This window comes from Penicillium solitum, assembly GCF_028829755.1.
Source record: "Penicillium solitum strain IBT 25940 chromosome Unknown utg000001l_segment0_segment0, whole genome shotgun sequence".
Taxonomy (NCBI): Eukaryota; Fungi; Ascomycota; class Eurotiomycetes; order Eurotiales; family Aspergillaceae; genus Penicillium; species Penicillium solitum.
The window spans coordinates 5,614,401-5,628,679 of record NW_027072121.1 but is presented as its reverse complement, the minus strand read 5'-3'; the positions used below and the strand labels follow the sequence as shown (position 1 = coordinate 5,628,679).

The following is a 14,279-nucleotide window of genomic DNA, read 5'->3' as shown; positions in this document are numbered from 1 at the left end:
AGTGGAGTGGGAATACGTGCCTAGCACCAACGGCTGTCTCTGAAGCGTTCCAAACCAATGGGAATTCACGCAAATCGGGGCTAATGACATCTTCCAGCGGGTCGGTACAGGTGGAGTAGCCTTAAAAAACAGAATCCATGGATCTGGACTCGGATAAAGGAGGGGTTTGACTTAATTTAATTAATTAAATATTGATTTTACTTAAAAAAAACAATTAAAAAAACAATTTAAGTAATTTAAAATAAAATCGTATGCGGATTTTGTTTTGCGGATTTTTGCGGTCGAGTCCGTCTCCACTCTGTAGAATGGTCCAGCCATGGGTAACAGCGCGCGCCTTTTTGTATGGGACTCTTCCCCTCGGCAGAACTATTTCGAACTCTTCCTCCTCAACTTTCCTTCAATATACTCTACATTCGCTTGGTCTCATACCCCCAACCACTTTGGCCCTTTATCCGTCTTACGTTCCCTACTCGATCCTTGAAGGGGGTTAAGACGTGTCTCACGTTTCAGTGCTCGGAAGCTAGCCATTGAAGCCGCTTTTTGCGTTTTTTTTGCATACATCAGATCTGGCGTGCAGGAGATCCGAGAGATCCCGCATCGTGATTGGTTTTGCTTCTCAAGGGATATCCTAGAGAAAAAGTACTCGCCAACCGCGAAAGCTTTTTTTCTTTGTTGGCCTCTTTGGGTGACTCAAGTCTCGGTACTCTAGGGCTGATCCGACCAACCGGGTCCCTCCCTCCATCAGTCCTTTATTCCTCTTTCGGCCTATCAGGTCTCCAGCTACCTACCCCCTTGACGGGTTTTGAGCTATCCCAGCCGCCACGGCGAATCCGGTTCCTCGGGTCGACCATAACTACTGCTCTTTAACCACTGGCCTTGCGCTCTTTTCTTTTCATCACAATTCTCTTTACAACTTATCTTTAACACACACTCTCTCACTTGTCCCGACAACAGTCCCGACACTCCAGTCTTTCAAATATTCATAGCATGTCTTCAGCCCCCCATTATGAGACACTGGATGCACCCGATGGGTCAGCATTGACGTGGATCTTTGATCATTGCTTGCGTTACGCCGACAACTACGAAATCTCTCTTCGTGCTGCATACGAACTCAATTGCCATCCATCAAAGAGCACAATGGCGCCTTCATTTATTCCTCGATCACCCTCCATCTTCTCCCGCAATTCTGTTTTTTCCAAAAACTCTCGAGACTCCAAGTCTTCCTTCGATGCTTCTTACGACACCAATGCCGAATTTCGTGCTTATTTGTCCAAGACTGTCGCCGAATTGTCTTCTCAGCCTTGCTCGCTCCCTCCGAGCTTCATTATCAACTTTGTGCGCCGCTGTTTTTGTCTGGATCTGTCCCATGTCGACTTTGCCCAGGCTTTGACTGCTCTTGATTACCTTAGAGATCTCCAAGCTCGCTGGAAAAAGGAGATTGATGCTGCCTTCAACCGACTCAACATTACTGCCCAGGATGCGAGTGACCCTCAGCACTCGGAAGTGGCTCGCAAATTCCCCAACGTGATGGTCTGGTACAAAGATATCAGCAACAAGGCACGCATGATCGATTTTCTGTACACTCAGGTCTATGTCGGCCTGCGTCGCTGGGTAAGGTTTATCCCGAGATTGAAATAACGAGTTCCGTGTCTAACATTTATTTCTCAGATTCTTGTCAATCAGATGATGCTTGAGCCGTTCGACAAAGCCAACTGCCTTGCTCTTCTTAACACTCTACTGCCGCCTCTTCACCGGGACAGCTCTACCCCAACACAGCAGTTGTCGACAGCCATCCTTGGAAATCATCGCGATACCTTCTTCAAATTCATTACCAACTTCGAGTCTGATCCCTCAATCCTGGAGCCTATCATGAAGCAAGGCGCTCGACCCGGTGACGAGAATGGATGGCCTGCATTGTATGACGTCGTTGACCGATATTTAAACGCCGCCCTCGAGATGATCGACGAGTGTATTTTGATCAACGAGCCTGGTCAGATTAGCAAGTCAGGCGTGCAGCGCCGCACCGACTCGGGCATCAGCTTCGGTCCCGATTTCGGCCCCTGTCCTACTATCTTCCAGCCTTCAGACACTGAAAAGCCTCTTCCCCATTTCCCAGAACCGAACACAGGCACTAGCAAGCATGGTTCGTTGCTGGAACGATTTGCCTCCTTGTCAACATGGGGCAAGAAGAAGGACCCGAGGAAGGAGCAGCAGAGGCAGCAGAGAGAGCAGCAGAGGGAATTTGAGCGCAGTCTGAGGAAGATGCAGTCTTGCAGAGAATTCAACAGTCGGTCTAGCAGCACCAAGAGCACGAAGAGCACCAAGACATCAGCAAAGTTCAACGCAACGATATCTTTCGATTTGACCGACGATAAGCGCCGGCGTTTGATTGATGAAGCCCAAGCTCGCAAGGCAGTCGACGCGGCTGAGGCGGACCAAAGCATTGGCCAGGCCATTTAATCGCAACTTCTCTGCAACTTCTCTTACAAAAGCAAAAAAGCAAACCCACAAACAGAAAGGAAAACCCAAAAAAAACCAAAAGCCAAGAGAGGGCACTGCACATGCTCCTCACATTTCCCTTGATTTCTTTACTCTCGACTCGGTCATCCCTTACTCTTCTCTCATTCTTGCTGCAGCCGTCCCCCTGCGAGCACAAAATCTAGAGGGAGCACTTGCTTCCAACTTTGCCAATGTCGGGCCTCTGTTGCGCAGAGCCAGCCGGGCTGCATTTATGTGACTTACTTTAGTTCGGAACAAAAAAAAGGTGTTCGGGGGGAAAGCATATGGGGGTGTTGGATTTACGATTTAATGTCTTTATGATAGCGTCCAGCTCACTGGATTTGAACCCAAAATTATTATTATCTTTATCATTATTATTCTCATTTCTCATCCGGTAAATACAAATATATACATGTAGGGTCTCATAACCGTAGCCAATGCAATACAACACATGGAGTAGAGCAGTCGAGAACTATACCTCGGAGATTGCGCCAGTTGCCGCTCAGTCTGCCGTAGAAGCTGCGATAAGAGATAGCGAAACCCTCCTCCAAGTGTCCAGATCAGCCGATTCATCCTCGATCTCACTACCGTGTTTGTTGAGAGCTTTAGCTCATTTGGCCCGTGATGCTTGTAAATGGATTGATCTGCATGTTTGCTAATTAAGAAGCCAACACTACATCACATACGACTCACCCGATACGGGGCTATCCCCTATACCATACAACAGATATACACAACCGACCTTCCACACTGCATTACGCGATAATGAGGGTCTCTACGGGATCTCACATTTCCTGGCGATTGTATGCTGCCGTCGGAGTCTTGCTACCAGGCTGGATTGCCAATGCTAGCCCAGCTGTGAACGTGGCGCTCCAAGCCTCCTTTGACTCGGCCCCATATCTCGTCGAGCTCCTGTACGTTGCACATTGAGTGATCTCTCGCCTGGAATAGGTCTGTCAATAGAGAATGGCTAATGAATCTAATACAGGGAGTCTGCCGCCGAAGAAAACTCCACTTCCTATTTCCCTTTGTTGGATCGTATCGCCGACGGGACGTTTGAGGACCTCACAACCGAGAAGGAGCTATACGACCGCTTCTTGACAGTTGTGAAGGATGACGGTCACATACGGACTCCGGAAAGTCTTTCCTCGTTCAAATTGTCACTTTCTGTTCGATCATCAGCGCCTCGTATTGAGGCGCACTTCCAGTTCTATAACACCTCGGTTCAGCAGTCCTTGATGGTGGCCCAAGATGCGGCATGTCCCGTATGGGTTCACTCGGAAGGAAAACAGTATTGCTCTTCTGCCATGGAACGCGCACAGCAGGATGTTGTGGGAGAATTGTGGGTAGATCTTTGTTCGTGGGGTATGGACTCTAATAGCTGACATTGAATTCGTGTGTCAGGGACCCTAGAGAGCTACCATTTGATCGCGTCCTGGGCGATGCATCGCCCCCTCCAGCTGTTCTGTACGCAGATGTCACCTCTCCAATGTTTAGAGATTTCCACGAAACTCTGAGTGACATGGCGAAGCAGGGACAGATCTCGTACCGTGTACGATATCGACCTCCCCAACACTGGATTCCTCGTCCCTTGTTTGTGTCTGGATACGGCGTGGAACTTGCTTTGAAGCGAACGGACTACATTGTTATTGATGACCGCGATGCGGAGCAGCTCGAAGAAAAGGGCGCCAAAGGTCTTCCAACTGACCCGGATGAGACCAAGGAAGATGCTCCGGATGACCTCCGGCCCCTGTCTTCCTCCGAAGTGACTCGTCTAGGCTTGAATTCTGCGAGTTACGTTATGGACAGCGCTGATCCTTTGGGGACATTGATCAAGATGTCACAAAATTTCCCCAAATATTCATCGATAGTAGCTGCCCACAATTCCACTGGGGAAATGGCACAAGAGATCCGCCACAACCGGTTAAAAATGCTCCCTGGTGGTTACAATGCCATGTGTATCAACGGTGTGCAAATGGACACACAGCAGATTGACGCATTCTCACTTCTGGAACATCTGCGCCGGGAGAGGAAATTGATTGAGAAATTCCGCGGCCTGGGTCTCTCTGCGGATGATGTCGTGAAGTTACTATCACACCAACTCCTCACTGAAGCCCAAGCTGGTGCTGAGGAGCAACGGTATGACTACCGGGATGATTTGGAAGGGAACCAGGTCATTATCTGGATGAACAATCTGGAAAAGGACTCTAGATACGACTCCTGGCCTGGTGAACTGGAGGCGGTTCGTACTTATTTCGTATGGCTACTAGACTGGATACATACTAACATAATTCTAGTACCTCGCCGGTTCTTACCCGGGACAATTGCCCCCGGTGAGCCGAGATCTGCATAATGTCGTTGTGTCTGTGGACTCATCTAACCCAGAACATATAATGCTTGTTGCTGGGAACCTGCAAGCCTTCATCAAGCGAGGAATTCCTGTGAGATTCGGCTTCGTACCCACCACTTCGTCGCCAGAGTCCATTGCGCACCTGAAGGTAGCGCATTACCTTTTCGATGCCTATGGTATGGAGTCTCTTGTGCAATATTTCGAAGAGTATGCTTCGAAAGGCAAAATGGGCTTCCCAGACAAATCGTGCTTCCAGTCTGCGACTAAAGAACGCGATCTCGTTGGCGACCATGAAGCTCTGTCTCTTGATGAAGTATTGAAGAGCGAGAAATATACTGCTCTAGTGTCCCAAACGGCTGCTTACCAGCGTCGGTTGAGTCTTACCAGTGACGCACCTCAATTCCTGGTGAACGGTATCCCTGTCCCCCGAGAAGGCAACTGGATGCAGGGAATGAGCATGCAGATCAGCAGGGACTTGAAGTTGGTCCAGCAAGGCATTGTAGAGGGGATTTTCGAGGAGGACGCATGGCTTCCGGAGTTATTCCTGGCTCGCGCATTCGAGAGACGCAATACTTTCCTCATGCCCGAGGATCCCAAGAGTGTACAGATCGTGGACATCGCTAAAATCCTTCCATCGGACGAAGATGTATTGAAAAAGATTCCTCACGTTGTCTCAGACAAGGGAGCTCTGGACAGCGCTCATGTGATAGTTGTGGGCGATTTCGAGTCAGAGGCCGGCATAAAACTACTTACCGAAGCCCTCAATCTTCGAAAGGAGAATGGTGACGTAGAGATTCTGGTTCTGCATAATGCGGAACCAGATACTGAGGATGATGTCCCCAAGAATCTCGCATCTCTTTATCTCTCGCTTGCGAAGGGGGAAACTATCGACCAAGTACTGGCTAACATTGCATCTGGTGATCTTGATACTGAAGTCCTAGAGACTGAATCCCAAGATATCTCTGCCCTTCAAGCTTTGCACCAAACTCTGGCCAGAGAACTTGGATTCAGCCCTGGCACTGAGGGACTCGTTGTCAATGGGAGAGCAGTCGGCCCTATTGAGAAGGAACATCCCCTAGGTGTGGAAGAGATCAGCCAACTGATTGCCTACGAACGGGTGAAGCGCCTCGATTCCGTTGCGGCGGCTGTTGGTGAACTCGGATTCGCTGATAAGATCTCAAGTCCGCTCGATTTTGCCAAATTGACCTCGCTTGTGGCTCTTTCCACCATCTCGGACGTCCCTGAGGGTATATTGGAAAATACTCCCGATTTCAGAGTGGACGTGTCCGGTAAATGGAGGACGGAGCACTCTGTGATCACAGTTTCTAACTCCGATGATCCCACTATCCACGTTGGTGTTAGCCTTGACCCGGCATCTGAGGTTGCTCAGCGATGGTTGCCGATTCTGAAGGTTCTCTCCGAGCTATCCGGCGTTCAGCTGAAGATTTTCTTGAACCCGAAGGAAGAGCTCAAGGAGCTGCCGGTCAAGCGCTTCTACCGCTACGTACTTGAATCAGAGCCATCTTTCACGGACGAGGGAGCTCTGGCTCGGCCGCAAGCGTCCTTCACTGGTGTGCCAGTCGAGGCACTGCTGACCCTGGGCATGGACGTGCCGTCGTCTTGGCTCGTAGCACCCAGTGAATCAGTCTATGACTTGGATAACATTAAGTTAAGCTCGGTCAAGTCTGGCACTGACGTTGACGCTATCTACGCTCTCGAGCACATTCTGATTGAGGGCCACTCTCGTGATCTTACGACGAAGTCTGCCCCCAGAGGTGTCCAGCTTACCTTGGGCACCGAGAACAACCATTATTTCGCCGACACCATCATCATGGCTAACCTGGGATACTTCCAGTTCAAGGCCCAGCCAGGCTTGTGGCAGATCAACTTGAAGCCCGGCCGCAGCGAGAAGATTTTCAATATCGATAGCGTCGGTGGTCTAGGATACCGCCCCCAGACCGGAGACGAGAACAACGAGGTTGCTCTGCTCTCCTTCCATGGCCGGACGCTGTTCCCTCGCCTGTCGCGAAAGCCAGGCCACGAGGAGGAAGATGTTCTCGAGACAGGAGTCCAGCCAGGCTCAAAGATGGACTATTTTGCTAAAGGACTCAACTTTGCATCCGGCGTCCTCTCCAGCGTTGGTGTCGGGTCCAAGAGCGGAGGCGAACAACACGCCGATATCAACATCTTCTCAGTAGCAAGTGGTCACCTCTACGAGCGCATGTTGAACATCATGATGGTCTCCGTGATGCGACACACCAAACACACCGTCAAATTCTGGTTCATCGAACAATTCCTCTCCCCCTCTTTCCGCGCCTTCCTCCCTTCCCTCGCCCGCGAATACGGCTTCTCCTACGAGATGGTAACATACAAATGGCCACACTGGCTGCGCGCGCAGAAAGAAAAGCAACGCGAGATCTGGGGGTACAAGATGCTGTTCCTAGACGTGCTCTTCCCTCTTTCCCTGGACAAAGTAATCTTCGTCGACGCAGATCAGATTGTGCGCACAGACATGTACGAGCTAGTCACCCACGATCTCCAAGAAGCGCCCTATGGCTTCACACCGATGGGCGACTCTCGAACCGAAATGGAAGGCTTCCGATTCTGGAAACAGGGCTACTGGTCTACCTTCCTCCGCGGCAAGCCGTACCACATATCGGCGCTGTATGTCGTCGACTTGAACCGCTTCCGCGCGCTTGCTGCCGGCGACCGTCTGCGCGGCCAATACCAGATGCTCTCGTCGGATCCGAACAGTCTCAGCAATCTCGACCAGGATCTGCCAAACCACATGCAGCATCACATTCCCATCCATAGTCTGCCGCAGGAGTGGCTTTGGTGTGAGACTTGGTGTTCCGATGAGGATTTGGATGTGGCAAAGACTATTGATCTTTGTAATAACCCCCTTACCAAGGAGCCTAAGTTGGATAGGGCTAGGAGGCAAGTTCCTGAATGGACGGTCTATGATGATGAGATTGCGGCCTTGGCGAGTCGGGTTGCTAGCGAGCAGGCTGCTGCTGGGGTTGAGTTTGTGCAGACTGGTGAAGACCGCAAAGATGAATTATAGTTGACCCTGTGGGGTTCATTAAAGATAGCGATTGCATTTATGATTACACTTATTGCATTTATTGGATTGAATAGTGGATCTCCTTTGTATTTTCGTGGAAATTTTCTTCTACTGCTCGCTCTCATACATAAGAATCGACATCTTAGCAAACAAGGGTATAATAAAATGTAGAAAGTAAGTAACAGCAAAGGCAAACTCTTTGTTTCATGAAGTTTCACAGCTCATCCGAGTCAGTCTCGTACTTGACGTTGACTTCGCTGCTGTCGCCATCCCCGCCGTCCGAGTCAGATTCATCGATGATAGCATCATGTTCAGTGGCAGATCCGTGAGAGGCAGGTGGTGCGGGGGGTGGGGTCTCTTCGATGACAGGACGAGAAGGTTCAGCCAAAGGGGCAGGGCTGTCACTAGAAGCTTGCTTCTGCTTCTTGGACTTTTTCTTCTTTTTGGGGGGCTCGGGGGCCTCGGCACCGCTGCTAGATGGCTTGTTGGCCTCCTCTTCCTCTAGTCTCTTTCGCTTCTTCTTCTCCTCCTTTCTCTTGCGCTTGCGCTCTTTGCGTGCGGCCTTGTCCTCCTGGGCTTCTTGCTCAATTTGCTCTTGCTTCTCCTTCTCTCGTCGCTCCTTCTTCTCGCGCTTTCTCTCCTCTTTGCTCTTTTTAGGAGTGGCGGGAGACGACGGGGATTCCTTGACAGGGCCGGAGGCGGGGTCTTCGTTGTGCTTCCGCTTGGACTTTGACTTCTTAGCCTTTTTGGGAGGCTCGGGCAAGTCGGGCTCACCCTCCTCGGACTGCACATCATGGGCGGACTCGATATTGGCATTGGCAATGGGAGATGGTGCTACCTCACCATTGGGCTCTAGGGTCTGTTTGGTAGTTTTCGTAGCTTCGTCGTTGTCAGAATCTTCATTCACGAATTGAGAGCTTTTCCTTTGCGCCTCCAGTCTCAAATTCCAGTGGGCACTTTTCTTAGCAGCAAGTTTGGGATCGAAAACCGCGCCTGGGTGGCCATTGGCCCGCATGGTCATGACTTGCTTCACGATCTTGCGCCACTTGTCTGCGCATTGTTGTCGAGACCGCATATGACCCATCTCCTTGCTGATGTTACCCCATACAATGAGGCGCTCATCCAGCTCGTACATGTCCTTGGTTGATTTACCGGCAAGCATTGGTTTCATAGTATTCCATGTTGATTCCACGGCGGCAAGGAAAATCCTAGTTTCCTCCTCCGACCATGCGCCTTGGTTCATAGTGCCCTGGTGCTCGAGCTTGTTCTTCCAGCGCTGAGTGACATCGTCATCACTGCGCCCAATGAGCTTACCAATATAAGTCCATTTCGGGCCGTGTTTGGCGTGAAGCGCAATAAGCTCATCCTCTTGTTCCTTCGACCAATCGTGTGCTTTTTGAGCCGAAGCTTGGAAGTGTCGGCGCATGAATCTATACACAGATCGCCGATCGCGGTCTGGAACGAGAGCGTAGATCTCGTCCCAAAAGTCGCTTTTTGAGATGACGTCCGAGGAGACTGGAAATTCGCCGTTCGCCCCACGCTCAGAATGTTGAACCATCTCATCGAATTTGGCGCTAGCAATGCCATGCACGGTGCAGAAATTGAGTTTGTACGCTTCGATTTTTTGCACTTCTTCCGGCGTATAGAAGCCAATCTTCAAATTGTCCTTCTCCCTGGTGCGCGAGCCTCTAACTCCCTTGGCCCTGCCTCCTGGCGTGGTGCTACCCTCGGGGTTGGGTGAGTCAGGAGCTGGGGCTTGCTTTGTGGCAGCTAGCTGGTTTACAGCGGGCGGTTCTTCTGTAGCCGGTAAGTCGGGAGTAGGTTGAGGAATGGACAAAGCGGGGCTTTCCAATTCTTCGCCATTCTGCTTGCGAGACTTCTTCGCCGAGGACTTGGGCTTAGGCTTTGACGGAGTGGATTGGCTGGGAGTGGGGGGAATTTGAACCGCAATTGCAGAGGGAGGTGAGTTGTTTTCTGGCGAAGCTGACTCGGCAATAATCTTCTCTGATTTGCGATTCTTCTTGGGATTTTGCTTGCGCACAGGTTCAGACTGCTCGGGTTCGGACTCGCGCTTTCGCTTTGAAGGATTCGACATGTTGGAGTCTATTTCTGGGGAGCGCGTTGCACCATTGGCTTCCGCAGTTGCCGGCGACAAAGCCTTGGATGCTGAGGAGAGACGTTTCTTTCCCTTTTTCTTCGTCCCATCAACCATAGAAGAATTCGGAGTTTCGGGAACTGCCAGATTGCAGATGTTAGTATCAAATCGCGCGAAAACCAAGTGTTTTTACTAACTGATATCTCCAAAATTCTCTGGGATTTCAGGGAATGGTTCGGGCTGAGATGATGTATTTCCCATGGCAATAACCTGCGACAATGAGTAGGGAGGGGAAGAGTAGACGATGCGCAGAAAAGGAGAGACCGAGGTCCCTCAAAATTTACAGCCCACGAATGCGTACAATCCGGCAATTTGGATTCACCGTCCAGTTGACCGCTTATGTGGGGCCAATCGAGTCAATCTCAATGGCTATTGTATGGAGTAGATCATCTATATTATTGATAGAGTATGACAGAGACAGTAATATAAAAAAAAAATAAGATAGAAATTATTCAAGGCACCAAAACAACCTATTCTAAAGATGCAGATCGGAACTGTTGAAGGATTCCACACAATGCCCATTGTACAACTTACTACAGAGTGATTCATGCATCCCATACAACACTGCATAACAAATGTATCCAGGTGTTTAGCATTTACTCAACATTGTTCTGACAGGTATCATGCTCATGATTGCATTAATAGTGTACATGCTAGTACAAAGAACATAAAAACTCAACTGCAAGTCGTAAACCCCATACTTCAGGTCCTACGGACACAGTCACGACACAAGCTTCATATCCCTCAGGATTTTCGTCACTAGTTTCTTTTGGTCATGAGTGTGAAGATTTTGCTGATCTGTCTCCTGTAGACAGCGCCCAATTGCAATAGTGACCTTGACAGCACTTTCTGCGGCGTTGGAGCAGTCCACCCACACCTTTCCATTGCGGCCAACTGCAATCTCAAATCCTCCCAAGCTCTCCAGCTTCTTTCCAAGTTCAGAAAGAACAACCAACCCTTCAATGGCATCTGTGTTCTCGGCAGAAGAAGAGCTTGCCCGAATCAATCGGGCCGCCATACCAGTCGAAACATCGAATATCATTCCACCTGTCAAGGGTCCCAACCCTCCATCGGCTTTGCCAGTTGCCGGGTTGACACAAGTGAGTTCAACTTCGGCGCCGGCGCCGACTCCCACGGACTGTACTCGGGCATACACCAGCTCGCCTTGTTTCAGCATTGGCCTTGTCTTCTTGGATGCGCCCTCAAAGGACAGCTGACCCAGAAGTGCGTGGGCTGTGTGTGGGGTTACCATGCAGTGGAAGAAATCAACGCTGGAGTGGTGTATCTGAGCAATGACAAAGTCATTGACGGTGGGGATGTATCGGCGGTTCGGGAAAGAAAGAAGCGAGACAGTGTTTCGTTTCGCATCGGTCGTCAGCAAACCAGCTTGTGTTGCTGTTAAGACATGATTGGATCCCTTTGAAGAGGGCTGTGATAGGATGCGGAGGCCGGGGCCGAGTCGTAGAGGGTTGGAGTTGTTGGTAGGAAGGTGGTCTTGAGGTACCTCGTCGCTAGGTAATAGGACAACCGGGGCGCTCATGATGCTGGACTGGACAGACTGTATTCTGAAGATAGCACAAGTGTAGGAGACTCTGAGGGAAGAGGTTCAATGCTGTATTGCTGGATTTCTTTCATGCAGAGAGATTGTCTCCAGGGCTGCTTTTGCGCATTGATTCTGCAAAAGAAAACCACATTTCTTATCACCACGTGACTTCGTTGAATGTACGTAGACTTGACCATGCCCCAACCTAGCACTTGACTTGGGACCAACCTTGAGAATATGAATAAGTTAAGTGCTCTGAACTGATACCAAGTTATGATTACCTGTGCCCGATCTTTCTAAGATCAGGGCTATATCTATCATGGAAAACCGTCAGCATATGAAGATGTGTGGCGGTGCCTTTTCGAAATCGCCACAACCACTATCGATAAGCACTAGCCACATTTGCGGCAGACGAAAATCTTCAAAAATCTTTTTCGATCGTTCCCCCTCAATCGAGATTTCCACCAGTTACCTCCGATACCCCCGAATCTACTTTCACGCCGTAACGTGAGATCCTTATTCTTTTGATCCAAAAAAGTACATATTTACAACTTCGACATGGGTGACGCTGCCAACAGTGCCCCCGCTGAGGCGGAGCGCTTTGCTATCGGTATCTCCTTTGGTAACTCATGCAGTTCAATTGCCCGCATCTCTTCTGTACGTCCTGGTATTCATTCCTTGGGTTAAATAACGGTGACTGACAATGTTATAGGAGGGCAAAGCTGAGGTTATTGCCAACGAGGAAGGAGGTAAGAACAATGAAGCCCCACGATTTGAGAACTTGAATTAACATACTCAGATCGTCAAATTCCTTCCATCCTTTCTTACATCGACGGAGAGGAGTACCACGGCACACAAGCCAAGGCCCAGCTTGTTCGCAACTCGGCCAACACTGTTGCATACTTCCGCGATTTCGTCGGCAAGGAATTCAAGTCCATCGACCCTACTCCCTGCCACCAATCGGCCCACCCCCAGCAGCAGGACTCGACTGTCGCTTTCACCATCCGCGACACCGAGAGCGAGACCCCCAACACTGTCACCGTTTCCGAGATCACCACCCGTCACTTCCAGCGTCTGAGACGCTCCGCCTCTGACTATCTCGGTAAGGATGTCAACGCCGCCGTTATCACCATTCCCACCGATTTCACCGATGCCCAGCGTGAGGCTCTTGTTGCCTCCGCCAAGGCTGCTGGTCTCGATGTTCTCCAGCTGATCCACGAGCCTGTTGCTGCTGTTATGGCTTACGATGCCCGCCCCGAGGCGACTGTTACCGACAAGCTGGTTGTCGTTGCTGACTTCGGTGGCACCCGCTCCGATGTTGCCGTTGTTGCCTGCCGCGGTGGCATGTACACTATCCTGGCCACCGCCCACGACTACGAGCTTGGTGGTGCCTCCCTGGATAAGATTATCATTGATCACTTCGCCAAGGAGTTCATGAAGAAGCACAAGACCGACCCCCGCGAGAACGCTCGTGGTCTGGCTAAGTTGAAGCTCGAGTGTGAGGCCACCCGCAAGGCCCTCAGCCTGAGCAGCAACGCTCAGCTGAGCATTGAGTCCCTCGTTGACGGTGTTGACTACGGTTCCACCGTTAACCGTACTCGTTTCGAGCTTCTCGCCGGTAAGGTCTTCAGCCAGTTCACTGCTCTGATCGAGCAGGTTGTTAAGAAGGCCGAGCTCGATGTCCTTGATATCGATGAGGTTATCTTCTCTGGTGGTGTTTCCCACACCCCCAAGCTCGCCAGCCTGGCCAGCAACATCTTCTCCGAGAAGACCAAGATCCTGGCTCCCGCCACCTCTGTCACTGCCGTTAACCCCTCCGAGCTGTCTGCCCGTGGTGCCGCCTTCCAGGCTTCCCTGGTCCAGGAGTTCGAGCACGAGGACATTGAGCAGTCCATCCACCCTATGGTCACCGTCGCCCCCCACCTGACCAAGGCTATTGGCGTTGAGTTCACCTCCCAGACCGAGACTACCTTCCAACCCCTCCTCAGCGCCGAGACCGCCCTCCCCGCCCGCCGCATCGCTCAGTACTTTGCCCCCAAGGAGGGTGGCGATGTCCTGGTCCGCGTGTGCGAGGGTGCCCGTGAAATCAAGGTCACCAAGCCTGAGCCCAAGGCTAAGGAGGACAAGCCCGCCCAGGACGAGGATGACTCTGACTTCGATTCCGAGGATGAGGAGGATGAGGAGATCCGCGAGATTGTCTGGAAGACCGAGAAGCCCGTTGCTGAGCTCGCCGTCAAGGGCGTCAAGGCTGGCAGCAAGATCGAGGTCATGGTCCACGTCAACCCCGATCTCGGTCTGCAGATCGCTGTCCGCGAGGTCGGCTCCCAGAACGCTGTCCGTGGCGCCGTCAACGGCTCCGCTTAAGTTTTTTTTTCCATTGTGAAATAAAAATAAAAAAACTTGGTTTTCGTTTATGGTGTGATGATGCATGCATGACTGATAGAGGTTGTGATTTTTCTTTTTGTCCACGATTTATACTGCAGTTATCGTCATGGAGTCTTTCCCTTTATTAGTTCTTAAATAGACTCAGTTATATGCAACCAATCGATACTGGTTCTCTTTTCTGGCCAACTTCACTCTGCTAGCCCTTGACGTATTAATCTACGCTTGACCTTATGCCTTCCGGGGACTATATATTCATTGAGAATCCTGATGCTCCAAAGCGTGA

At 50.7% G+C, this 14,279-nt stretch overlaps 5 protein-coding genes across 5 annotated transcripts; 3 read left to right on the top strand and 2 right to left on the bottom strand.

Annotated features, from left to right (window-relative positions):
* Positions 1-581: 581 nt before the first annotated feature.
* On the top strand, positions 582-2,869 carry N7455_002128 (uncharacterized protein). The gene is made up of 3 exons (XM_040951210.2): positions 582-639; positions 710-1,611; positions 1,669-2,869. The coding sequence occupies exons 2-3, from the start codon at positions 988-990 to the stop codon at positions 2,458-2,460; spliced, it is 1,416 nt and encodes a 471-aa protein (XP_040818092.2). The 5' UTR covers positions 582-639; positions 710-987; the 3' UTR covers positions 2,461-2,869.
* Positions 2,870-3,264: 395 nt separating this feature from the next.
* N7455_002127 (putative UDP-glucose:glycoprotein glucosyltransferase) lies at positions 3,265-7,913 on the top strand (the record flags this gene model as incomplete). The annotated part of the gene is made up of 4 exons (XM_040951719.2): positions 3,265-3,413; positions 3,488-3,841; positions 3,904-4,741; positions 4,797-7,913. The coding sequence occupies 4 exons, from the start codon at positions 3,265-3,267 to the stop codon at positions 7,911-7,913; spliced, it is 4,458 nt and encodes a 1,485-aa protein (XP_040818054.2).
* Positions 7,914-8,127: 214 nt separating this feature from the next.
* On the bottom strand, positions 8,128-10,269 carry N7455_002126 (MYB DNA-binding domain protein; the record flags this gene model as incomplete). The annotated part of the gene is made up of 2 exons (XM_040951364.2): positions 8,128-10,148; positions 10,206-10,269. 2 exons carry the CDS (start codon positions 10,267-10,269, stop codon positions 8,128-8,130), a joined length of 2,085 nt encoding a protein of 694 aa, XP_040817653.2.
* A 520-nt stretch (positions 10,270-10,789) lies between these two features.
* On the bottom strand, positions 10,790-11,608 carry N7455_002125 (exosome non-catalytic core subunit RRP40; the record flags this gene model as incomplete). The annotated part of the gene is made up of 1 exon (XM_040951031.2): positions 10,790-11,608. One exon carries the CDS (start codon positions 11,606-11,608, stop codon positions 10,790-10,792), a length of 819 nt encoding a protein of 272 aa, XP_040817585.2.
* Positions 11,609-12,057: 449 nt separating this feature from the next.
* N7455_002124 (ribosome-associated complex protein SSZ1) lies at positions 12,058-14,179 on the top strand. The gene is made up of 3 exons (XM_040951891.2): positions 12,058-12,268; positions 12,324-12,360; positions 12,411-14,179. The coding sequence occupies exons 1-3, from the start codon at positions 12,170-12,172 to the stop codon at positions 13,973-13,975; spliced, it is 1,701 nt and encodes a 566-aa protein (XP_040818553.1). The 5' UTR covers positions 12,058-12,169; the 3' UTR covers positions 13,976-14,179.
* The last annotated feature ends 100 nt before the right edge of the window (positions 14,180-14,279 follow it).